Source organism: Mauremys mutica, chromosome 2 (genome assembly GCF_020497125.1).
Source record: "Mauremys mutica isolate MM-2020 ecotype Southern chromosome 2, ASM2049712v1, whole genome shotgun sequence".
Taxonomy (NCBI): Eukaryota; Metazoa; Chordata; order Testudines; family Geoemydidae; genus Mauremys; species Mauremys mutica.
In genome coordinates, this window is record NC_059073.1 from 275,355,422 (window position 1) to 275,380,787 (window position 25,366).

Genomic DNA, 25,366 nt, shown 5'->3' on the forward strand with positions numbered 1-25,366 from the left:
ATTTATTTATTTTTGAAAGGAACAGAAACCCTCATGCCTCAGGGAGTAAGGCTACAACTGATTGATTTCTTCACTTCATCTCATCTCTGGATGGAGTAGAGAGGTTGTGGGTGGGGGTGCAGGTCCCCACTCAGAGGGGCCCAATGCTGGTGCAAATTAAGGATGCATGGGGCAGCGCTTACTTATGCTACTAGCATGAAGTGTCAGAGTGCCAGGGCTAGCTGCACCTTAAACCCTTCCCTACCAGTCCCTCTGAGTGTACCCTCGCACTTGTTAGGCCTTGTGCCCTATCTTTTCTCCCCATCTTAGATAGGACCTTAGGCTACAGCACCCTGAGCACCAACCTTGATTAATCAGCAGGCCTGGGTTCAGCACCTGCAAGTCTTCCCTACAGGAGCTGTGACCAGTGGCTAAGGCAGTGACCAGACAGCTTTCTTAAAATCTTTTTTTAAACTCAACAGTAGGAACACAGCAAAGCCTAAGAGAAAATAGAGGATTTTAAAACAACAAAAGGCCTGTACTGATGTATATATTACTTACAGGCTTCCCTTCCCTTGGCAGAGAATTAGGTAGGTCCCTCTTTACTCCAAACCCTTGGCGTGTGGGGTGTGTGTCTTTGAGAACCGCTTCTCATGAGCAACTCCAAGTCATCACCCTCTCCCTTCCTTAAGAATATTGCTTTTCTCTCCCCAAAGCCCTTTGTCTTGCTTTCAGGGCTTTTGGGTTCTCCTGTGTTCCCTTCTGATCCTACCTATACAAACTGGTCCATTGAGCTCAGTAGGGAGTTAGAGGTGGGACATCAAAGCAAATGGGTCTAGTATTGTCCCACAAGAGTGGTAAATGGGTGGCTGTCTGAAGCTATTGTGTAGGTGGAGCCAACCTCTGCTTGAATTAATCACTTCTGTTCATATAAGAAACATAATGACAAACAGATGGGACATATAATATTCATAAGTTTTTACAGAGCAGCTCAAAATCTATCCCATAAATTACCTCAACATCCAATGCCCACTCCCTGTCCTGGCCAAGCCCTATGCCTGGAATGCAACATTCTCTCTGTGCAACATTACACTGGGGACAGCTTGTGCAAGAAGTGTTGGAGTGGCAAGATATCTGCCAGCAGAGGATCCAGCTCTGGTATGCTTATGCAGCACGAAATGGCCTTAGCAGACAGGAGAATCTGGCCCTCAGTTTTGTTTCATCAGTAACGTGGCCTTTAGAAACAAAATAATGTCCAATTTTTCTTTCATCTTTCCTATCCTTTATTTTTAAAACAACTTTTCCAGACCCGTATCTTATATTGAGATTTTCTAATTTTGGCTTAGCATTCACCCTGCTAAGAAAGGAGTCTTTGAAGTTGGTTTTATGTCATTGCAAGGGGACATCATTGCAAAATAACAATGAAATTTTATGTATTTCAGATTATAAAATGCACCTGTCTTTAAAATTCAATCTTTAAAAATGAACAGGAAAAAAATTGACCCAAATCAGCATTAAAACATTCTCTAATATTGGTCTGTCTTGTCCTAACTCACTCAGCCAACCTCTACTGAAGAAGCCTGGACAAATGTATAAGCTTCACAGTGTGTACAGAGGATAATCAAAATTAGGGTCTGTCAGACTAAGCTGGAGAATAAATTCCAGAGGCAAGGACCCACCACTGGAAACATCTTGACTAGTTTATTAATGATCTGGAGGATGGCGTGGACTGCACTCTCAGCAAATTTGCAGATGACACTAAACTGGGAGGAGTGGTAGATACACTAGAGGTTAGGGATAGGATGCAGAGGGACCTAGATAAATTAGAGGATTGGGCCAAAGAAAACCTGATGAGGTTCAACAAGAAGTGCAGAGTCCTGCACTTAGGATGGAAGAATCCCATGCACTGCTACAGACTAGGGACCGAATGGCTAGGCAGCAGTTCTGCAGAAAAGGACCTAGGGGTTACAGTGGATGAGAAGCTGGATATGAATCAACAGTGTGCCCTTGTTGTCAAGAAGGCTAATGGCATTTTGGACTGTATAGGTAGGGGCATTGCCAGCAAATTGAGGGATGTGATCATTCTTCTCTATTCAACATTGGTGAGGCCTCATCTAGAGTACCGTGTCCAGTTTTGGGCCCCACACTACAAGAAGGATGTGGAAAAATTGGAAAGAGTCCAGCAGAGGGCAACAAAAATGATTAGGGGGCTGGAGCACATGACTTATGAGGAGAGACTGAGGGAACTGGGATTGTTTAGTCTGCAGAAGAGAAGAATGAGGGGGGATTTGATAGCTGCTTTCAACTACCTGAAAAAGGGTTCCAAAGAGGATGGATCTAGACTGTTCTCAGTGGTACCAGATGACAGAACAAGGAGTTGCAGTGGGGGGAGGTTTAGGCTGGATATTAGGAAAAACTTTTTCACTAGGAGGGTGGTGAAACACTGGAATGGGTTATCTAGGGAGGTGGTGGAATCTCCTTCATTAGAGGTTGTTAAAGTCAGGCTTGACAAAGCCCTGGCTGGGATGATTTAGTTGGTAATTGGTCCTGCTTTGAGCAGGGGGTTGGACTAGATGACCTCCTGAGGATCTTCCAACTCTGATATTCTATGATTCTATGATAGTGCTGGGTGGGAAATGGTTCTTCCATCCCACAGATATTTTCAAGATTTAAAGTAATTTCCCATTCTGTATTGAGACAAACCTGAGATCTTTCAATGTTTTCCACTAAATGAGAGAGAGAGAGAGAGCGCACGAGAACACACCCATTCATACAGTGTACCCTAGATAACCAATAGGCTGGTGGTTAGGGCAGCCACCGGAGAAGTGGGTTCAAGTCCATATTCTAAATCAAACAGGCATGTGAACTGTGGTCTCTCTCTACAGTGAGCGGAGAGTGTCTCTCTCTCTTTTTTCCCTCCATCATGGAAATAAAAAACCTTCCCAATGAATCTGAATTGAGTTGAATCTGATCCTTTCCTGAGAAAATATTTGTTTTGGACAAATCTGCATTTCTCAATGAAAAATTGTGTCTCAGAAAAATTCCCAACCAGCTCTAATCCAGACCCTGGATGAGCACATCCAGTGACTGTTAATTTGAGTGTCCCAAATGGAATGTTATTGTTATCGCTTGAGCTGCTCGGGTAAAACACAAAGAGGAAGAGGATTGCTAAGGTATCCGTGACCCAAGCCATAAAGGACTTTATATCCCTACCACCATCTTCAACTGGAAGCTGTTTACCTTTAATCTCAAGTTATTCCCTATATGCTACTTTCATTGCATGGTGTTCTTATGTGAATAATAGTGATTGGTTACTTAAGGTAACCATGCAACAAGTTTTTCATGTGGAGCTTTTATTTGGCAATGCATCATTTTTTTTACATTGTTATCCATGTGGAAAATAAACAACTGTTCCATTAAGACTCTTTCCCAAGATTTCAGTTGAAAATACTGAATGCTAAATCTGAGAATTTAGTTAAGATTTCACTGGGGATTAGACAGACATTTAGGTTTAAGGAGTGTAATTCCCAATGTCAGTCTTATTTCTGTGCTGTAGGTTATTCCTCCTTTTTTAGAAAATGATTCTCGTGAACTAATCTGACAGAACGGAATGGATATCCATTACTGTGCTGCACTACGTTTCTTAAGAATGTATTGTAAGGGCAGTGCATACAGTTTGGGAAGGACAGTACATAATTTGAACAATGGCACATGGGGATTTTAAGACTCAGTAAGTGGTTTTTGGAACACACTCGGCAGCTCTGAGAAGGAAAAACGAATGAGAGCAACTGCTTGTGAGGCTGACAACCTTACTGTGAGACACATATTGCTCTCTTTGGACTAGAGCAGGACTGGCAAGTATTAACAATCAAGCCATCTGTACAACTAGATAAAAAATTTTCTCCAAAAATGGACCAGTTTATGGGATCGTTCTCACAAGAGTTTTGGGAAATGCAGAAAATACGCTTTTCATCTCTGTTTTTTTCCTTCCCCTTTGCCATTACCCGGTAGCTTTTATTAGTCACTGAGTGCCATTCTGTGCTAGGCTGAGGGAACTGCCATGTTGCTCAATGCCTTTCCCTGCAGGACTCATCCCGCTGCTTTTTTATGTATTGTCTTCCTGTTCTCTGACCAGAAATTGCAAACATACCCTTGAACATATAATCATTAGATCCAGGCCAGAGAGATGTAATCTATCTTCTTCAAAGTAGCCTCTGCATAGTCCCACTTATGGGTGCACTGCTGAGCTTTGGGATCTTATAGAAATGTCCATTAGAATGTCACAACACCAAATACGTAATTAAGGCACCAAGCTGAACTAGGACTTGGATCAGCATCCGGCGTTCAGCTCTGACTCCATTACTTAAAGAACAGAGAAGATTTTGTAATGTTAAAAAAATTATTTTTTTTTCAAGCCACACCTTACTTGCTGACTGCCTCTACAGCATACGCCCCACATCTGACCCAAGGGAATGTGTACAATCCTTGTGGACTGCCATGAATGCTGCTCTTTACTCTTGTGACCACTGCAGAGCTGACAGATCTGAGAGAAGGGGTTGTATTCCTCATTCAGCCTCAACTGAATAATGTTCTAAATTCCTCTTAGGCTATGTCTGCGCTCTCACTTTTGTTGGTAAAACTTTTGTCAGTCAGGGGTGTGAAAAAACCCATCCCTGACCAACATCCCTGGTTGCCAGAAGCTGGGAATGAGCAACAGGGGATGGATCACTCGATGATTGCCTGCTCTGTTCATTCCCTCTGGGGCACCTGGCACTGGCCACTGACAGAAGACAGGATACTGGGCTAGATGGACCTTTGGTCTGACCCAGTATGACCGTTCTTATGTTCTTAACATAAATTTCACCAACAAAAGTGCCAGTGTGGACAGCGCTAAACTGGCGGAAGATGCTCTCCCGCTGACATAACTACTGCCGCTCATTTGGGGTGCTTTAATTATGCCAACGGGAGACCTCTCTCCCCTTGGCATGGAGCAGCTACACAGGAGACCGTACAGCAGCATAGCTGCAGTGGTACAGCTGTGCCGTTGTAAGGTCTTTAGTGTAGACATAGCCTCAGTTACATGTGTGTAATCCCACTGAAGGCGGGGGGGTTGCATAGATAACACCGAGGACATCATTTGGCTAGCAAAACCTTTATTTCTTGTGCTGGTGTATGAGAAGGAAATGGCCTGGTGTGACTGTGAGACACTTGCAAAACCAGAGGTCAGGAAAAAACATTTTTGCTGTGGTCTCTGTTTTTTCTCTCATTTCAGTGTTCAGTACATTGTGTGGCAAAATTTCCAAAAGTTATTGCCTAATGTTAGATTCCTTAATCCATATTCAGGCATCTAAATAGGTGGCCTGATTTTCAAAACCGGCAGCAGCTCCCATGAAAAGTTTCTGCTGTTTTGATCAGGTCCTTTTCTAATTAAAATAGCATGACAGCCTGGTCCTGCTGTCCTTACTCAGACAAACCTCCTGGTGAAGTCAATGGGAGTTAATTAAAGTAAGTATTAATTTTTCCTGAGCAAGTCATTCTGGATCGGGCCCTTGATTTTTAAAATGACAAATGGGGATAGGGAAGTTTCTGCAAAGGGAGCTGTGATTAAGTCATGGTGCCAAATAATGCCACTGCAGTCTTGGTTTCAACAAAGAAGCCATTTCATCTGAGGGGATAATGTAACACCATCATATAATGTTTGCTATTTTAAATAGAAAAATGAGCCTCATGATGCAGCAGGTACAGCTATATGCCAGAGTTGTGTGCCTAATGATGTGAGGCTGGGAAGTGAGGTACAATAAAGAAAGCGGTGAAAGATTTTGGAGAGTGAAGACTCAGAGCCTGATTTTAAAAGAGTATAATCTATAGCTATTTAACCCACCAGTAAAATGTATGTATTTCCTTATGCTCTTTATAACTTCATTGTTGTTAGCCCTTTAAACAAAGTAAGTTTTACAAATGATCGGAGATAGACTGTATAAGAACACTGACACTGGTTCAATATACATTTTTTGTTAGCTCTGTGACCTTTCAATTGAAAAATAATGTTTAAATTGCTCGTGACAGAAAGAGAAGGTGTTAGAGGATAATCCGATGGAAGTAAGGTTCTTTGTTTCAATAATGAAACACTGGTTTACACAGTAATGACCCTTGGGCAGGAGAGGGAATGTATTTTAAGAAAATGGATAGTGATTTTTAGAGTTATTTATTAAGCATACTACAAAATGCAGAATGGCTTTATATATAGCGAGCTATAAAGTTTATACAGTATAGCATAGTCAATAGTTGTGTTTCATTCTCCTGCACTTTGCTTGCTCTCAAATCAGCCTTACAGCACAGTCCATATCAGGGGTCAGCAACCTTTCAGAAGTGGTGTGCCGAGTCTTCATTTATTCACTCTAATTTAAGTTTCCGCGTGCCAGTAATACATTTTAACGTTTTTAGGTCTCTTTCTAAAAGTCTATAATATATAACTAAACTATTGTTGTATGCAAAGTAAATAAGGTTTTAAAAATGTTTAAGAAGCTTCATTTAAAATTCAGTTAAAATGCAGAGCCCCCCGGACCAGTTGCCAGGACCTGGGCAGTGTGAGTGCCACTGAAAACCAGCTCGCATGCCACCTTCGTCACGCGTGCCATAGGTTGCCTACCCCTGGCCTATATAGTTGCAGATGACACCAAGCTGAAATTAATTTTATTTTTGACACTTTCTAGGTTGGTGTCATCTGCAACTCTATAGTGTTCTTATATATATCAACAGAATGGTATGTGGGGTTGGCTCTCGAACAAGAGGCCTTGTGTACACTAGAGCAGGGGTGGGCAACCTGAGGCCCACGGGCTGCACACAGCCCGTCAGAGTAATCTGTTGGCGGGGGCGTCCAGACAGTTTGTTTACATTTCCATGGCTGCCCGCAGCTCCCAGTGGCTGCGGTTCACTGTTCCTGGGTTGCTGCAGATTAAGCTCATTATTTCTTCTTCTGCCTTAATTGGATATGGAGAAGAATTGATCACCCTCCTTTTTGATAACAGTCGTTAACATATTTGAACACTTATCAGCTTCCCGCCCCCTAGTCTTTTTTTTCTTAAGACTTAATATGCCCTATTTTTAAAAACTTTTTCTCATAGGTCATTTATATCATTTTTGTTGCTCTCTTCTGGACTCTAAAATTTGTCCACATCTTTTCTAAAATATGGTGTCCAGAACTGGACACAGTACTCCAGCTGAGGCCTCACCGGTGTCGAGTAGAGTGGGACAATTACCTCCCATGTTTTACATTCAACACTTCTTGTTAATACACCCCAGAATGATATTAGCATTTTTGCACCTGCATCACATTGTTGACTCATTTTTAATTTGTGATCCACTATAACTCCCACCTAGCTAGTTATTCACCAGTTTGTAGTTGTGCATTTGATTGTTCCTTCCTAAGTGAAGTACTTTGCACTTATCTTTATTTAATTTCATCCCGTTGAATTCAGACCAATACTCCAATTTGTCAAGGTTGTTTTGAATTCTAATTCCGTCCTCCAAAATGATTTCAACCTCTCCCAGCATGGTGTCATCTTCAGATTGTATAAACACATTCTCCGATTCATTATCCAAGTCATAAATGAAAACATTGACTAGTACCGGATGCAAGATTCACCCCTGTGGGATACCACTAGATACGTCCTCCTGGTTTGACAGTGAACCATTGACAATTACTATTTGAGTACAGTCTTTCAACCAGCTGTGCACACACCCTAGAGCAATTTCATCTAGATCCTGTTTCCCTTATTTGCTTATGAGACTGTCGTGTGGGGAACCGTATCAAAAGCCTTACTAAAGTCAAGATATATCACATCTACCCCCTATCCACTAGGTCAGTTACCCTGTCAAAAAAGGAAATGAGGTTGGATTGGCATGATTTGTTCTGGACAAATCCATGCTGGCTATTTCTTATAATCCTATTATCCTCTAGGTGCTTATAAATGGATTGTTTAATAATTTGTTCCAGTATCTTTCCAGGTATCCAAGTTAGGCTGATTGGTCTATAATTCTCTGAATCCTCTTTGTTCCTCTTTTTAAAGTATTACTCTTCTCCAGTCCTCTTTCCTTGCACTTCTGTATGTATTGGCTATTATAGTAAAAATCTACTTCCTGACACCAATCATCCCCCTAAATTTAAACCAGCATCTTTGGGAGGAAAGGATCTAATTAACACGTAAGCCCCTGAGTCACTGTAACAATCTACTTTCATGGTTATCTGTAAATAATCAGAGTTCTATCCACTGTCAATTCTTGGAAGGTAAGGTGGGTTTTTTTTTTATGAATAATCCATGGTACTTTTTTTTTTCTTGCAGAAGTGCTTATATTCTTTTACACAGGAATTCTTTTACATCTCTGCCTTTTTCATACAGAAGAACTCTAAGTTTATATGGTACCCTGAGGTGGTACCTCTGTCTGTGTGACAGGATGTCCCTTGAGCATTTTGGGTTAAGACTGTAGGAATGTGAAGAGAAGCTGAGTAATTCTATCCTAACCAAAGTCCAAATGAGATATCCTGTTATTTAAATAGACATACCCTCGGGGCTCTGTATGCAAAACACTGTAAAATAAATAAATAAAAGTGCTCATTGCAGCCCAGTAGACAATACATAAAATGATGATGATTGATAAAAACTTGCAGGTAGAATCTTTCATTGAAATAAGTAAGAAAAAATAAAGTAGATCCTAGAAAATCTTTCTTTTTCTTTTTTTCCTTCTTGGCCTACATAAAGAAATCACCTTTAAGAGCATGCTTTTTTTCCTCTATTCCCCCTCGCCCCACAAAGCCTTGAAGTAAAAATGTAGGGCCTGATCCTTTTCTCACTTCACTCTACTGCACTGGCTTCACTAGAATTGTTTCTGATTTACACTAGCATAAATGAGCTGACACTCATGCTTGTAAAGTTTCATTATATGAACATTGAGGTTTAACAATGTTGAAAAGCACCGTTTAATCAAAATCCATACGAACATAACAGTCATACTGGGTCAGACCAAAGGTCCATCTAGCCCAGTATCCTGTCTTCCAACAGTGCCAATGCCAGGTGCCCCAGAGGGAAGGAACAGAACAGGTAATCATCAAGTGATCCATCCCCTGTCGCCCATTCCCAGCTTCTGGCAAACAGAGGCTAGGGACACCATTCCTGTCCATCCTGGCTATTAGCCATTGACGGATCTATCCTCCATGAATCTATCTAGTTCTTTGTTTAACCCTGTTATAGCTTTGGCCTTCACAACATCCTCTGATAAGGAATTCCACAGGTTGACTGTGCATTGTGTGAAAAAATACTTCCTTTTGTTTGTTTTAAACGTGCTGGTGACCCCTAGTTCTTGTGTTATGAGAAGGAATAAATAACACTTCCTTATTTACTTTCTCCATACCAGTCATGATTTTATAGACCTCTATCATATCCCCTCTTAGTTGTTTCTTTTCCAGGCTGAAAAGTCTGTCTTATTAAGCCGTTCCATACCCCTAATCATTTTTGTTGCACTTTTCTGAACATTTTCCTATTCCAATATATCTTTTTTGAGATGGGGTGACCACATCTGCATGCAGTATTTTAGATGTGGGCATACCATGGATTTCCATAGAGGCAATACGATATTTTCTGTCTTATTATCTATCCCTCTGTCCTTAAGAACAGGAGTACTTGCGGCACCTGAGAGACGAAAGCTTATGCTCAAATAAATATTTTAGTCTCTCAGGTGCCACAAGTACTCCTGTTCTTTTTGCGGATACAGGCTAACACGGCTGCTACTCTGAACCCTTTCTCAATGATTCCCACCATTCTGTTTGCTTCTTTGACTGCCGCTGCACATTGAGTCGATGTTTTCAGAGAACTATCCACAATGACTTCAAGATCACTTTCTTGAGTGGTAACAGCCAATTTAGACCCCATCATTTTATATGTATAGTTGAGATTATGATTATGTGCATTACTTTGCATTTATCAGCATTGAATTTCATCTGCCATTTTGTTGCCCAGTCACCCAGTTTTGAGAGATCCTTTTGTAGCTCTTCGCAGTCTGCCTGGGACTTAACTATCTTGAGTAGTTTTTTATCATCTGCAAATTTTGCCATCTCACTGTTTACCCCTTTTTCCAGATCATTTATGAACATGTTGAATAGGACTGGTCCCAGTACAGACCCCTGGGGGACACCAATATTTACCTCTCTCCATTCTGAAAACTGACCATTTATTCCTACCGTTTGTTTCCTATGTTTTAACTAGTTACCAATCCATAAGAGCACCTTCCCTCTTATCCCATGACAGCAGGGCCGGCTCTACAGTTTTCGCCGCCCCAAGCAGCACACCAAATTACCGCCGCGGACGGCGGGGGCAGTCAGTGTGCCCTTAGGGCGGCAGGCGCGTTTCCGTGGCGGCGGCAATTCAGCGGCAGCTTCTATGTTTAACTGAAGCCACCACAGACAGCTAAACATAGAAGCTGCTGCCGAATTGTTGCTGCCATGAAAACGCGCCTGCCGCCCTAAGGGCACACGGACTGCCCCACCGTCCGCGGTGGTAATTTGGCGTGCTGCTTGGGGGCAAAACAACAGGGAATGCCTCCCCTTGCAGATTGCTGCCCCAAGCACCTGCTTGGAATGCTGGTGCCTGGAGCCGGCCCTGCATGACAGCTCACTTTGCTTAAGAGCCTTTGGTGAAAGACCTTGTCAAAGGCTTTCTGAAAATCTAAGTACACTATATCCACTGGATCCCCCTTGTCCACATGCTTGTTGACCCCCTCAAAGAATTCTAGTAGATTGGTGAGGCATGATTTCCCTTTACAAAAACCATTTTAACTTCCACTTTTTAAAGGATACCTTTTGCTTCTCACTGCTTCTTTTACTTTGTTGTTGAGCCACAGTGGCACTTTTTTTTTTATCTTCTATGTTTTTTAATTTGGGGTATACATTTAAGTTAAGCCTTTATTATGGGGTCTTTAAAAAGTTTTCCTGCAGCTTGTAGGGATTTCACTTTTGGTGCTGTACCTTTTAATTTCTGTTTAACCAACCTCCTCATTTCTGTGTAGTTCCCTTTCTGAAATCAAATTAAACGTTACAGTGTTGGGCTGCTCCGGTGTTTTCCCCGCCACAGGGATGTTAAATGTAATTATATTATTGTCAATATTACCAAGCAGTCCAGCTATATTCACCTCTTGGACCAGATCCTGTGCTCTACTTAGAATTAAATCAAGAATTGCCTCTCCTCTTGTGCGTTCCAGGACTAGCTGCTTCAAGAAGCGGTCGTTTAAGGTGTCAAGAAACTTTTAAGCCCCCATCCAGATAGGTCTGAAAATGTTGTATCTATTGGAGTCACTGAACACTGCTGTCAGTACATCACAGACAGAAAATGTAATGTTTGCAATACATCTTCAGAGTTATAAGAGAGCCTAAAGAACGCTTAACTAATAACCTGAAACTTTTTATTAATGAAAATTTTGCATATAGCTAAATGCTTTCTTAAATGATAACACTGTACATGTGATATGCTTGACTGCAACTTGTTTTTTAAATTAAAAAATGTGAATGTGGCACTGAGAAATTTTAAAAAGATTGAAGGCGGATTATGTCAGCAGCACACATACACCAAAGTGTCTTCCATCTACCTAATCAGCCTCTCCTGCTCTGTGTGCCTATTTCCATTGTTTACTTTCAAATCCATAATATTTTTGCATCCTTTCCCTGGATTCATTTTAAAAAACTAATGAATTTAAAAATATGCTTTTCCCTTGTCCATTTGATACAGAGCCCTGCAATTTGACTTTCATTGTTTGTTTCCATCCTTGTCTCGCCAATCCTTTTCACTCTTTCTTTCTTTTTACTTTATTACATTTTTTATTGAGGCTTGAGATGAACCGGTCACTGCATCATGGGCCCATTACACTTCCTAACAATTCCATTTACACCTTATTGTTTGTCTTATTGCTGGAAAATTCAGGTGATTCATCATGCCTGAAGAAGCACCTGATCCCAATTCCCTTGATATCACGATCGCTATGTGACAGGAATACTGTAAGCAGTGATTTTCAGACCCTGACAGGCCAAGGTGATAACTCTTCGGGGACTTTTAGCCTCTCAAGTATTGATGAGTTCCATTTTCATAATGCTGCGTTTTCTTGCTTCCTTTCAACAGCCCGCTGAATGTGGAAAAGGGTTTGGAGTTAATAAAGGATGTGGCAGATCTCCTGAAGCTGCAGATGAGTGACTTTGATGATGTCAAGTATGTATATGGTGCTCGTCCCTTCTATTTTATATGTTTTTTCATTGTTATTCTTTAATATATATTTTCTTAAGGAAATAGCTAATTTTTTTCATCAAAATTCATCACATAGAGAGAGAGAGAGAGAGAAAAGAATATCCTGGCATTCTTTGCCAAGTTTTGTTTACAGTTAACTATAGCATACTTAATAAAAATGATCTGATGCAGTCTCGAAAAGATCTCCATATTACCATTAGTATAAGGTAAAAGGAAAAATTATAATCTTCAGAGTGCTGTATGAACATTAACTAACCTTCACCATACCCATGTAAGATAAGTATTGTAAAGGTTATTATACTCAGTTTCATAGAAGAGGAGGGAGTGTCTGAGGTAGAGTGGAACTCGGGGTTTCTGACTTTGAGTTTTGTGCTTGTGTAACCCCTCTGCCAGGCTGAATTGATAGCAGCAAGGGCCGGGTTCAATACATAGGGGTCCCTTCCCCACAACGTAATGCAAACCAGCTCGAGCCCCCACCCAGTGACCTGGGAAAATCTTACACACACACGCCTGGGCGCCTCAAGGAGGCAATACTTCCCCTCTCGCAAGCACAGACTCTTGGTGTAACAGAAAAGGTTTAATTACATGAGATAAACAACAAGCATTAAATTGGGAAAATACCTCAACTAGAGTTCACAGGTCAAACTGTGAGCAAAGACCCACCCCAGCAAATTGGGCTGTGTCCTTCTCTCTGGGCTCTTGAGTCCAGCAACCCCCAAATCACCCACAGTCCCAAAATCCAAAAGTCTCTGTCCCGGGTCAGTGCAGCCCCAGAGTTCAAGAGTCTCTCTGCAGAGGTTCCCCTCCCCAGCCTGGGTAGAAAGGGGCACCTTACATGGTTCGGGGCCAACTGCCCTGCCTCTTCGTGGGGTTCTGCTTCCACCAGCCGTCCCCGCAAACAGCTCAGCTCCGCTGGCTCTGTGGGCTGCTCCTCTCTGCCAGCTGCTCTGGTCCACCAGCTGTCCTGTGATCTGCTCCAGCCGTCCTCGCGAGCTGCTTGGCTCCACTCACCCAGTGGCTGCACAAACTGCTCCACTCCACTCTGCCAGCTGCTCTGCTCCACGGTATTGCTTCAGGCTCCCCCACTCATTAGCACAGTACTCAGTGCTCTCAGCTCAGCAAGTCCAGCTCTTCAGTGATTTCAGCTCTTAGTGATTCCAGCTCATAGTAGGGGAGCCCCAGTGCCAGTGAATTCAGCTCAGTAACCTGTATCTAGATTCTTAAGGGAATCAAAAATTAACTCTGACATTCCACAGTGGAGAGAGACATAGGTGGAACTGGTGCTTCTGGCTCACTCAAGGAGCTTATAGCACCAAGTACAGATATCTGTCCCCAGCCTCTCTCCTTTCAATGGGTTTTGGAACCCATGTCCCTTGTCTAGCAAGTGCTATTTAGTTGATAATGAAACCCTCTATCATAAGACAGTTTTGTAGTTCCTCATTTACTTAATCAGGGTGACAACATTTCGTTCCTCCTGCCCCAATAATAACGAAATTGGGGGTCCCACAGCTGTGAAAATAACCATCCCATGCTGCTTTGCGGTATGCTAAGTGCGGTGGGAGTGCCAATGCAAATAACTGAAATGCCAATGCAAACACTTGAAACTTCTTTCCGCACTCCCCATAATTTACCACCAGATGTCAGGGTGGGACTCATCCTGACTCTGCTTACACTTGGAACACTAGATTATGTCTCCTTCAGGAGTCCAGCCTTGTTTAAACATTGTTTTACTTTTCTATGTTTCACACTGACTAATTATATGTATGTTCATCTTGTAAATTGGACAGGTAGTGACTTGACCGATCTGGTACAATGAAGATATTGCTTAAATTTTCTAAGGTGGAAATTTTGCACAGGAATGTTTGCTCCTCCATGAGAGAAAGTTTAAAACAATAAAACTCAACAGAATTTAACAGAGAACTAATAAGGGCATAAAGGTTAGTTCATGGGATGGTTTGACTGCTTTCAGAGAAATTCTGACATAGGAGACAATATATGGGAGTTTTTTGATAGTCTCTGTAACTCTTCTGCCAGGTGTTGTTGGTAGCAGAAATGGCCAAGTTTAATTTTCTAGAAGTTTCCTTAAAGACTTAATTAACACTGGCTTAAACCTTCACGCAGAAATCTGGGAACCTACATAAACCACCCTGGCTGCCCCTTATGGGCAGTTTTCCCCACTTGTAAGCACAGAATCCAGAAGTTATAACAAGGAGAACTTTGGAGGTGGAGAGGGGGAGGTACACAACACAATGAGTTGGTAAAACCACCAAGTAACAAATTCTATGATGTAAGACTTCCACCTCCCAGGATGTCTTAAACGTACCCACCTTGGTCCTTCTTTGGCCATTATGAGTGACTAATGTGTTCTGGCCACTTCCTACCGCCTCAGCTCTCTGCTCACAGTTAGTTATCCTGGATTGGAGAAAGCCAAGGACTCTAATGGGTTGGGACTGCCTGGGCAGCTCTGGGGGCTCCACTCCCTAACTCAGATGGAGTGATTTCAGCTTTAATTGCTGGATAGAGAGGCCCACACCAGAGTCCTGTGGATAGACTGCTACTCTGTCTGAGTATCAGAGGGGTAGCCGTGTTAGTCTGGTTCTGTAGAAGCAGCAAAGAATCCTGTGGCACCTTATAGACTAACAGAAGTTTTGCAGCATGAGCTTTCGTGGGTGAATACCCACTTCTTCGGATGCAAGCATCGGATGTCTGCTTGCATCCGAAGAAGTGGGTATTCACCCACGAAAGCTCATGCTGCAAAACTTCTGTTAGTCTATAAGGTGCCACAGGATTCTTTGCTGCTTCTTACTCTGTCTGAAATTTCAGTCCAAGCTGCCTAACTCTTCCACTGCTCTGTGCCGTCCATCACCTCAGAGGTGCTACTGCCACTGCTGCTCTGCATCATCTGTAGCCACAAAGCTGTCACTGCTGCCTAGACTCTGCACTGTTCAGCAATCTCAGCTCAACTCTCAGGATGATATCAGTGGTGTCTGGGACACTTGACAGAGACCTCATCAGCAGAGAAGCCCGTCCAGCAGCTGTCAGGAGCCTTTTCCCTCTCTTCCTCCTTTACCTCTGTCCATGCTCCCTTACTCAACTGCGCCCCGCAGTCTCGGTCAGGGTGACCTCAGGCACAGTCAGTGTCTTGTCCTTTTATTTCCCAACAAGGTCAGTTGCATTTAATTGCTTCTAAAGGCAAAACTAAACTGCATTTTATTCAGAATGCACCACGCCATCATATAATATACAAATGAAGCCTGACCCATTCAGTCAATTCTCCTTGCCCTCTAACTGATGCCGGCAGAGATCTCCCTCGCCAGTGAAGTCCTTCAGATCTTAAGTTGCTGTGGGCCGTTCTTCTCCCATTTCACCAACAAATGACAATAATGAGCTCCCTTCTCTCTAAAGCTTCAGGCCACAGGCTTTACTTCTGGAAGGATGTGGTAGGTGCTCATTTGTAGTGGGACTCAGGGACTGACTGCTTTTAGCCCCTTAATTGTGTTGCTGCACTGCAGTACTCTTCTCAATCTTTCCTGCTGTTGCCCTCACTCTGTCTGTATTTGATGGTACCAGTAAATGTCATTAGTTTTCCGGTGCTATACCTTCGACTTACAGCAGGTAAATGTATCTCAATGGCCAGCTAATTTACCCTACATTGCCATATATCTCATTTAATCTCTGTGGTCGTTCTAGCACATGCCAAGAGAAGGATTAATAGATTCCAAGGCTAGAAGGGAGCATTGCGATTATCTAGTTTGACCTCCTGTATAACATAGACCATAGAACTTTCCCCAAAATAATTCTTTTGAAACTAGAGCGTATCTTTAAAAAATATTCAGTCTTGATCTGAAAATTGTCAGTGGTGGAGAATCTGCACCTATAATTCCTATGGTTAATTACCCTCACTGTCACCCTCACCGTCAAAAATGTATGCCTTTTTTCCAGTCTGAATTGGTTTAGTTTCAACTTGCAGCCATTGGAACATTTTATATATTAAATATTTTTTCTCCATGTAGATACTTAGAGTGTGGTCAAGTCACCCCTTTTTTTTCTTTTTGTTAAGCTAAATAGATTGAGCTCCTTGAGTCTATAATTATAAGGCTTGTTTTTTAATCCTTTTATCATTTTCATGGCTCTTCTCTGAACCCTTTCCAATTTATCAACATCCTTCTTGAATTGTGGGCAAAAGAACTGGATATAGCATTCCAGCAGTGGTCATACTTTGCCAAATACAGAGGTAAAATAAATTCTCTACTCCTACTCAAGATTCCCCTGTTTATGTATCCCATGATTGCATTAGCTCTGTTGGCTACAGAGTCACATTAGCAGCTCATGTTCAGATACTTATCCACCATGACCCACAAATCTTTTTCAGAGTCACAGCTTCCCAGGATAGAATCCCCCATCCTGTAAGTAAGTCTATCCTACAACTCCCAGTTTTCACCTTGATTTTCTAGTCAAAAAATGTTTAGTGTCATTTGCTTTGTTGGGAAAAAATATCTTCTTCCATCAGAAACAGAGCCCTATACACAAACCTGTACTACTCATGGTCAGTCTCCAGTTGGGGTTAGCAGGGAACATATACAAATTGGACAGTATAAAAACAAGACCACACAAGCACCTTTATTGCACTGTGAGGGACATGAGTTTGAATGAGTGGAAGTGGCTTAAAGTTTTCCAAAAAGGAAAAAATGTTGCAGGGAAAATTTAATCAGATATTAAGAAATTTCATAGAATTTTCCCCATGTTTTCCAAAGTTTCAGCAACTTGCAAGCAGAAATTTTTTGTTGAAAATAGCTTTCTCAACAGCTGTTTCACTCTACTTGCTTATAATGTCATCAGAATTGTAGAATATCTCTATATAGCTTTCCATCAGAGTTTTCTTGAATTCCATTCTTTGCATTTAACAGATGAGTAAAAATTATTGCAAATTAATAGCTTGCCAGATTTATTTCCCAAACGGGTAGCACCACTAGTGCATTATATGTAAAAAAATTTTGAAGCTAAATTACTTATAAACACCTCAGAAGTGGCAGTCATATTGGATCATCTTCCTCAGAAGGTGAACATTCACTCATTCGTTCATGAAGCAGTAAAAGGTTTACTTGCATTGCTTATGGACGATTTTACCTACAATTAGCTTTTTAAAAAAATGAAAAATAAGCTTTAAATTTTCAAAAATGGCTGCAATTACTGTCTTCTGGAGGAAATTCAAGGCTAGGAGTGACATATGATAGACCAGAGTCTGTCACACTTGTAAAGAGACAATGCCATGGGCCAAGTTCTCTGCTGGTGTCAATGAATGCTGCCTTATTGACTTCACCCATTTACCAGTAGAACACTCACACCTATCAAGCTAATTATAAGCCCCCCAAAAGCCTTTAGGTGATTGAGTATCATTGGTTAAATCACAACTAAATTGTAATTGGCAGACCATATATTGGTGCTAGTGAAACATAGTGTTCTAATGATATAGCCATAAACAATCTCTCTATTTTTCAGTCCTGTCACTGAGCTGATGTGTAGCTAGAGGACTAGATATAGCTATATAGTAAAATGTAGCTATTTTAAGATATAAACTCAGATGCCAAATAGGACAGAGCACCTTCTTTACATTAACCACAACACATTTAAAATTAAATCAGTTCTGCACTTTATTTTAATAATGTCTATAACCTAGGGGAGAAAAGAATGAAATCATTTCCCAAATCTTGGGTCATTGAGGAATAACATATAACACATTTATTTTATTAATCAAATTAGAAGTTTTGGGCCAGGTTCAATTCTCATTAATGTGCTATGAGATTTGGATCTGGCCAATAGATAACACAGGGATAGATGCCTTAGAAAAATTCTATACTAAGCAAAGAACTTGTGCTTTATAAAGCAGCAGCTTTTGTGGCACTGCTGCATGGCCATTCTAAGAGAAATGTATGAATTTGAAAGTGTTGGATAGTTTCTGAATAACCTCACAGGGAGAGGCTTCAGGAAAGACTTGACTTGGTGATTACCCCTAATCCACTGTTGATATTTCCAAGTGCAAGGCTCAGGCCGCTTTGGAAGTATGGATTTTACTTAGTCTCAGACACTGAGGAATTGCTTTTTTCATAGAGAAATGCTCAGCCACAAAAATTATGTTTTTCTCACGAACACACTTGGCATTTCATCTTAACTTTTTTCCCCCAGATGCAAGTAGGGACTGGGGCGTGGGAGGTCAGGCCTAATGGTTAGAGTCAGGAGTGTGGAACTGGAGCTGGGATCAAAGTCAAAGGCCAAGCCAAGGGTCAGAACCAGTAAGATACCAAGCCAAGGGTCAGAGCTGGAGTTAGGAGTCAAGCCTGGAGTCCGCGTCAGGAGTAGAGCATATCAGCGAGGTAGGAAAGCAGGAACTGGGGGCAGATGGGGGTCTGGGATGAGGAGGGAAGGCGCAGGACCAGGTTGGGAGGCAGGAACCATAGTAACAGGCAGCCAAGGATTTGTTTGTTGCTCGGACAACGTCCTCTGCCTCTTTCTGGATTAACTAGAGCATCCCAGCCAACTGGTGGGGCTGGATGTCTCCCCCAGTCAGGAGCTTCATGGGCAGAGCTCTTTGTGAGCTAGAGCTTCGTTAGCCCTCTTCTCCTCTGGTTGAAGTAAGCTGCTGTGTGTTGGTCCTGGTCTGAGCACTGCCTAGGGACTTCTGGGCCTGGGTTTGATGCTTGCGGCTGTTCCCCCTCTCCCCAGGCAGTTAGCAACTTTTAAAAAGAATGAAGTATGTAACCAAGTGGGAAACCATTCAGTAAGTCTGAGGTCAGTTGAAGGAGTTAGAAACAAAGTGGAAATGAGGAGGGGTGTGACATATTTGGCTAATTCAGAGGCTGACGTGGCAACACAGCATGTGAATAAGACTAGGAAATGAAATTCTCTCTCTCTCTCTTCTCCCTCCTCAACATACTTTATGGTATGATGGTGACAGCACTATTTCCTGTGTCAGAGATCCTTAAAGTATTGTCAACTTTAGTTTTACTAATGAAAACTACAGGGTTAATGTCAAAGACCATGCAAAAGCAGCATGTTTAATAAGAATTAAGAATTATTTCTGAGACGTGCACCATAGAACAATCAGTTCTTCTAAGGGACCTATAATCCAGAACTCTCAATTGTTTAATGTGCATTTTTCTGCAATGTAGTCATTTTGAAAGGATTATTTCAGAGGCGATCTTATTGTTTTGTGGTTAGTTTTGCCTCCGAATATTTATAGTATGTGCCTATATTTTAGCTTTTCCTACTGTTCTGGAATTTGGTTGAGTGAACAGTTGCCTTTGCAGCCTGTTCCCATGTTATTTCTTGATTAGTTGATGCAGGGTGGTAATCAGCTTATTTTATCTTCTCTCTTTCACCAACATGCCAATTTTAACAGATGACCTGGGATCCTCAATATAATCTCAGTTTGGCTCCTAGAGTGCACAGTTCACTGTACACTTGATTTATTTTCAAGTTACATTGACATAAACTTTGTTCTCCCTGTGAAGCGGATGAGTGGGGATTTATTTGGGGAATACATAATCAGAAATGGTTCAACATTGTAAAAAGGATCCAACATGTTAGCTGTCACTTTCAGATACAGCCTGAATTTTTATGGAAGTACTAGTTATGCTTAATATGTTTTGTTAATGGTTATGTAGCTGTCAGATAAATTCCATTATTTCTTATTACATCATTAGAGACCATTAAAAGGATATTAACATGCTGATGTAATTATGCAAGCAGACGTAAAATGACTATAGTTATGATTTTAAAATCTAATTATGGGTGTCCACAGCCTCTGGTGATTGATTGTTGGACTGGTATAGTATGGATTGGAGTCAGGTGGGTGGTAATACCAGGAGGCATGGCATAAAGAAAGGGGGGAGAGGGGATGGATTCCACCACAGTGTGAACTATAGTGATGACCTTTCTCCTGGAATTAGTTCTTCAGCCATCATCAGCTGAACTTATAGAAAAGGAATCTTATCAAAGAAAATCCAAATACAATATTTAAAAAATGTAAAACCTACTAGGTCAGCTGAGAGTGTAAAGCAGGGGTGGATGTAGCTTCCCAATTCAATGGGTGCATTATACTAAACTGACTAAGGGGCATTGACTACCCACAGCACCATCCTCTGCCCTGGCATTGCAACCCTAATACTGGCCTGGGGAGGAGGGGCAGCTCCCGGCATAGGGAGAGGGATGCTGAAGAACAAGCCTGCCCTTCACTCACTTTTCAGTGGTGGCTCCTGTATCATGGAGCTGAGCCTGGTTTCCTGCTCCAGATGTTGTGACCTGGTGCATGGGGTCACAATGCCACTCAGGTTTGTTTGCAGGATGATTTCTGTGGGTGCAGTTGAACCCATGAGCCCATGATAAAGCTGCCCCGGTGTAATAGGAAGGATAGTCTGATTCTGTGACTTGAGCCATTGGATTATCACAAACCTGTCTTCCTGGATTCTTCTGAGATAGACAGTGATATTTACTTATGCCTATTTATTCAGCACTCTTACATTTGAAATAATACCAAAGAAGCTGCTGAGGGATTTTCCTGCCATTAAATCACTGGATGCCCTTAAATGTGAAGGCAATAAAAGGGGATGACCATGTCTATGCATCTGATATAATAACACTCTAGACCAGGGGTTGTGTAACATTTTCATGGTATGGGCCACATGTTAAAAGTGAGATTATCTGGTGGATACCATATCTTCCATTGGTGATCAAACATCATCCCTGTGGCAGCTGCAAAAATTGCTTATATAGAAAAGTAACAGTAGGAAATTTTAGCTGTCTTTAAACTCTATAGAAAAAAGCTATTCATAATATCTTTTCCTTCTTCATTTTATTGCTTTTTACCATAATTTATGTCCTTCTCTTTAAAGATTCCTTGCCACCTGGTCTTTTTCTTCCCCTGCACGTATTTCTCTGTTCCTTTGATCCTCCTCTCCCTTTGCACATTCTTCTATGCTTCCATATCGTTGTTTCCCAGCGTGCGTAAACCCTGTTATGGAGGTATCATCTCTCTTAGGTGTGTTGGTACCTTAAGCTTCATGCTCCCTGAATCTTGTTCTCTCTTAAACTACCAAGTGTGCCTGTTCTTGGTGTTTTATTTTGTGACATGATAACTAGGAATAAAACTGAAACCTCCCAAAGGTAGGACACTGAATGTTCTTCCCTGTCCATGTTCTTCCCTGAAATTTCATCTTGTCTCTTCACATTGATACTCACGTCGTTCATCAACAGGGTTGGATCTTTTAGATCCACCACACAGACCTCTGCCAGTTGAGCTAATCAACTGATAGCAATAGTAGTTGATAGCAATAGCAGGTTGCCATCCTCTTTGTGGACCAGCACTAGATGGGAATGAGACACACGTTTTGCCGATGGGTTCGCTTGTTGACAGAAGAGGAATAGTGAGATTCAGGAATCCTGAATTCCATTCTAGACTCTGGAGTGGTGTATGGCCAAGTGGGCAGAGACTTCTCTGTCAATTTCCCTCAAGCTTGATGCATTCTGCCATGTCCCTGTCCAAGTTCTGTCTCATCCCCACCCTACACTCCTTTTCTGCCCAATCACAGTCTCTACTCCTGAGGCTTATAATCTAAGCCCCAGTCTCCTTGCCCAGCGTATTCTCCCACTCCAGGCTCGCTGAGTCCTATTCTTCCTTCCAGGGGCGGCTCCAGGCACCAGTGTAGCAAGCCCGGAGGGCAGGGGGTGGCGTACTGGTCGCTGTGAGGGTGGCAGTCAGGCTGCCTTTGGCAGCATGCTGGTGGGAGGTCCGCCGGTCCCTCAGTTTCGGCGGCAATTCAGCGGCGGGTACGCCGAAGGCGCCTGACTGCCGTGCTTGGGGCAGCAAAATACATAGAGTCGCCCCTGCTTCCTTCCCACCCCATAACACCGAGTCTCTTGCCTTCCCAACACCTGGTCTCCTTGCCCAGCTACTCAGAGTTCCACTGTCTAGGCCCCTTGTCTAATCTGTCTCTTCTTCCCATTGGCTCCTATTTCCAGTCTCCCCCGAGGCGCCTGAGCCAGTCTCAGTCTCCCTCCCCACTCCCTCTTTGTCCCAGTCTCTTCACCCATTCCCAGTTCTCTCCCCATATCCTAGCTCCTTGTAAGATCTGTCTCCCTTCCCCATTTGTCCGTATTCCTCCATGGATTTTCATGTGGACAGCAAAGGCACATCCCAAACAAAAAAGGCCACCCCCTGCCAAATTTGAATTGCCACAAAGCAATGGGAATGATAAAATATTTCAAAGAAAAGGTCTCAAGAATTTTTTAACAAGGGCCAAAGAATGTATTTTTTTCCTGTCCTTGTTATTGCAAATGGCTTAACTGTTTTGGCAGAAAATAAATAAATAAATGGGGGTGTGTCACACAACTGGCATGTAAAATTTCAGCCCAGACTTAAAGTTTGGTAAAGTTATAAGCAACTGAAAAAAGGGTGTTATAATGAAAGTTCCAGGCAACCTTAATGACAGACAACGCTAACTGCCCCACCTATAATGAATTTGTATGTCAGCAGTTGTGTACTAATCATACTACATATAGATTTGATTCATTGTTTTGTCTTGTTCTCTTGCTAACGCTTGAAAAACCCAATCAGCCATTTAATCATATTCATTCATCCAGAACTAAACACTGGAGATCAGTGCTTTGTGGTTTCACTTCATCATGCTGATAGATTATGACATGTGATACATATATGCTCTAAATGTGAGCATCTCAGGAAATTACTGGTAACTTGAGAGACAAGATAGCGTGAAGCTAGTTAATTTAACCCAGTATGCAGATTTGAAGGGCAGTAATGGGGATGGTGATACTCTGGAACAGATAAACTGTTCTATGATACACAATATATTTGGGATCACATCTAGGCTCTGATTGGTGTGTTCTCTCTTCTGAACAGCAATCAAAGGGAGCCTTTCTTTGTGATGAAGCATGCTGAGCCTCTTCTCCAACATATGTTGTTCATCTACAGTGGGTGCATCTAAAATGTTTATCCTATTTTGACAGATTTTACTAGTTTGAGAGAGATTTCCATATCATATAATGTACATACTGAACTTTGAGGCGTCCTAGGCCTTTTCACTTAGTGAGTTCTATGCTTGTCCTCTACTGGCTCTTTTTTAAAGGTGGTTTTTTTTGTTTTTTGTTTTTTAAATAAAGCAGCTGAAACAAAACACAGCAAAACAAATCCTTATGAAAAGCTATAGAGAATAGAGTCAAGCCATAGAAATTACCTATATCTCCTAAATCACAAAAAACAATAAAATTTCTGTTATCTGCGATGTTTAGTTTTACTTAAGAGGAGTTTTCTAATATTGTGCTTATGAACATAAATATTATGAACAGTCTTTTCTCTTTGGGCATATCTCATGTTGTTATAGTGTTTGTGCATATTATTGATAGATTGAATTGTTATTTCCATGATAACACTTACAATCACTTGTACGTAACTTAAACAAATTTTTCATTTTCCACTGGTAACTTGCCAGACTTAGTCTCAGCACAGAGGTAAATTTTTTTTTCAAAGCTTGGGGAACATTTCCCCTGCTTTTCTTTTCATGCAGTAAGCAAGCCAACAAACTAAAGTCCACTCTGTATAATCCTGTTAGAAATGCTGTATGTGTGAATAACACATAAATGATGGAACTAGTTTTGTTCAAATGTGACTTCTATGGATTTGAATGAGTCTTAAAATCAAACCATTTGAAGACTGTACATACTGTGCTGTAACTTACCATATGCAAGCTTTTTATAAGAAATTCCATTTTGTTTTCTATCACATACTATATCATTTGACAATTCATTTATTATACAAAGAAATCAGGCATAAGCTGAAGGAGACAAAATTAGGGCTGAATTTTCAACTTTATCTGTGATTTATCTTAATGTTTCATTGATCTTGAACTTTTTATTATCCCCCCATGAAATAACATATTTTGTGTTTATTACCTGATAGATTTACATAGAACCAACACCATTTTGCAGTCTTCACTATAACTTTCATTACTAGCGAAAGATATAATAGGCATATGTGAAAATAATTAGGACGATTCTGGTCTGCAGCATTTAATAAATGCTGGGTGACAAAGCAAAAAGCCATAACATTCAGGGAGACTCTTCGGTTATGTCTACACAGCAGCTGGGAGTGCACTTCCCACCTGGATAGACAGACGTGCACTAGCTGTATTTGAGCAAGCATGTTAAAAATAGCAGTGTGGCTGCAGCAGTATGGGTGGCAGCCAGGGGTGAAAGTAACTTAAAGGACTTACTGGTACTCCAGAGTCCTGCGGAGGGGGAAGGGCCTCAACCGGAAGAGGCGTGGGCTCTATCAGAAGAGGTGGGGCCTTTAAATCCCAGGGCTTTTAAATCAGGATTTAAAGGGCTCGGGGATTCGGCTGAAGCTAGGAGCCGGGCTCTTTAAATCACCCCTGGAGCTACCAGCTGCATAGGCGGCTGGGAGCCCTGGGGTTTGGGCAGGGGCAAAAGTAATTTACATTTTTTACCCATATGGTCCAATCGCAAGCAACCCACCTCTCCTACATACTTCATGGATCCCTCCCATTGCATGACATAAATAGAGAAAATAAAGCTACTATTTACCAGTACTGTCTGTAATAAAACTTTACTATTGGAATAAGCCTGAAAAAGTGAAAACTCACTGTCACATTTTAATCTGTGTCTTCCCTCCTCCTCCAACCAGGCTGGATGCTAGGCTCCGTGGTTTCTCCCTGCCTGGCACTCAGCAGCGGCAGGGGCTTCCCTCTAGCTTGCAGCAGGGAGACTGGCTGAGGGAGGGAGAAGCCTGCCTCCTGCATAAGAACAGTTTAAACTCAGCTGTTCCCTGCTCAGTTCAGTAACATTTCAAAGAGAATCTGCAAGCAGTTTGGACATCACAACCATGATCCTCTGCTGGGGAGGGAATGGGCTAGATTTGAACTTGGAAATGGTTCCTGATTTTGATTGCATTTTTTGTGTATAGGAGATCCCCTCATCCCGGGGGCAGAAAAGAACTGCCCCTGCCATGGTCAAACACACCCTCCCGCCCCCCGAACAACAACTGGGAATGAAATTAACAAGGATGCCAGAAATGG

General features: G+C 41.9%; 1 protein-coding gene across 2 annotated transcripts in view; it reads left to right on the forward strand.

Moving 5' to 3' along the window:
• Positions 1 to 25,366, forward strand: part of PTPRN2 (protein tyrosine phosphatase receptor type N2) — a 954,782-nt gene that overhangs the window by 423,043 nt on the left and 506,373 nt on the right. For both annotated transcript variants that reach the window (XM_045004717.1, XM_045004718.1), the window contains one exon: positions 12,141 to 12,227. In XM_045004717.1, the coding sequence (XP_044860652.1) occupies positions 12,141 to 12,227 (87 nt within the window). The remainder of the gene's footprint in view (positions 1 to 12,140; positions 12,228 to 25,366) is intronic.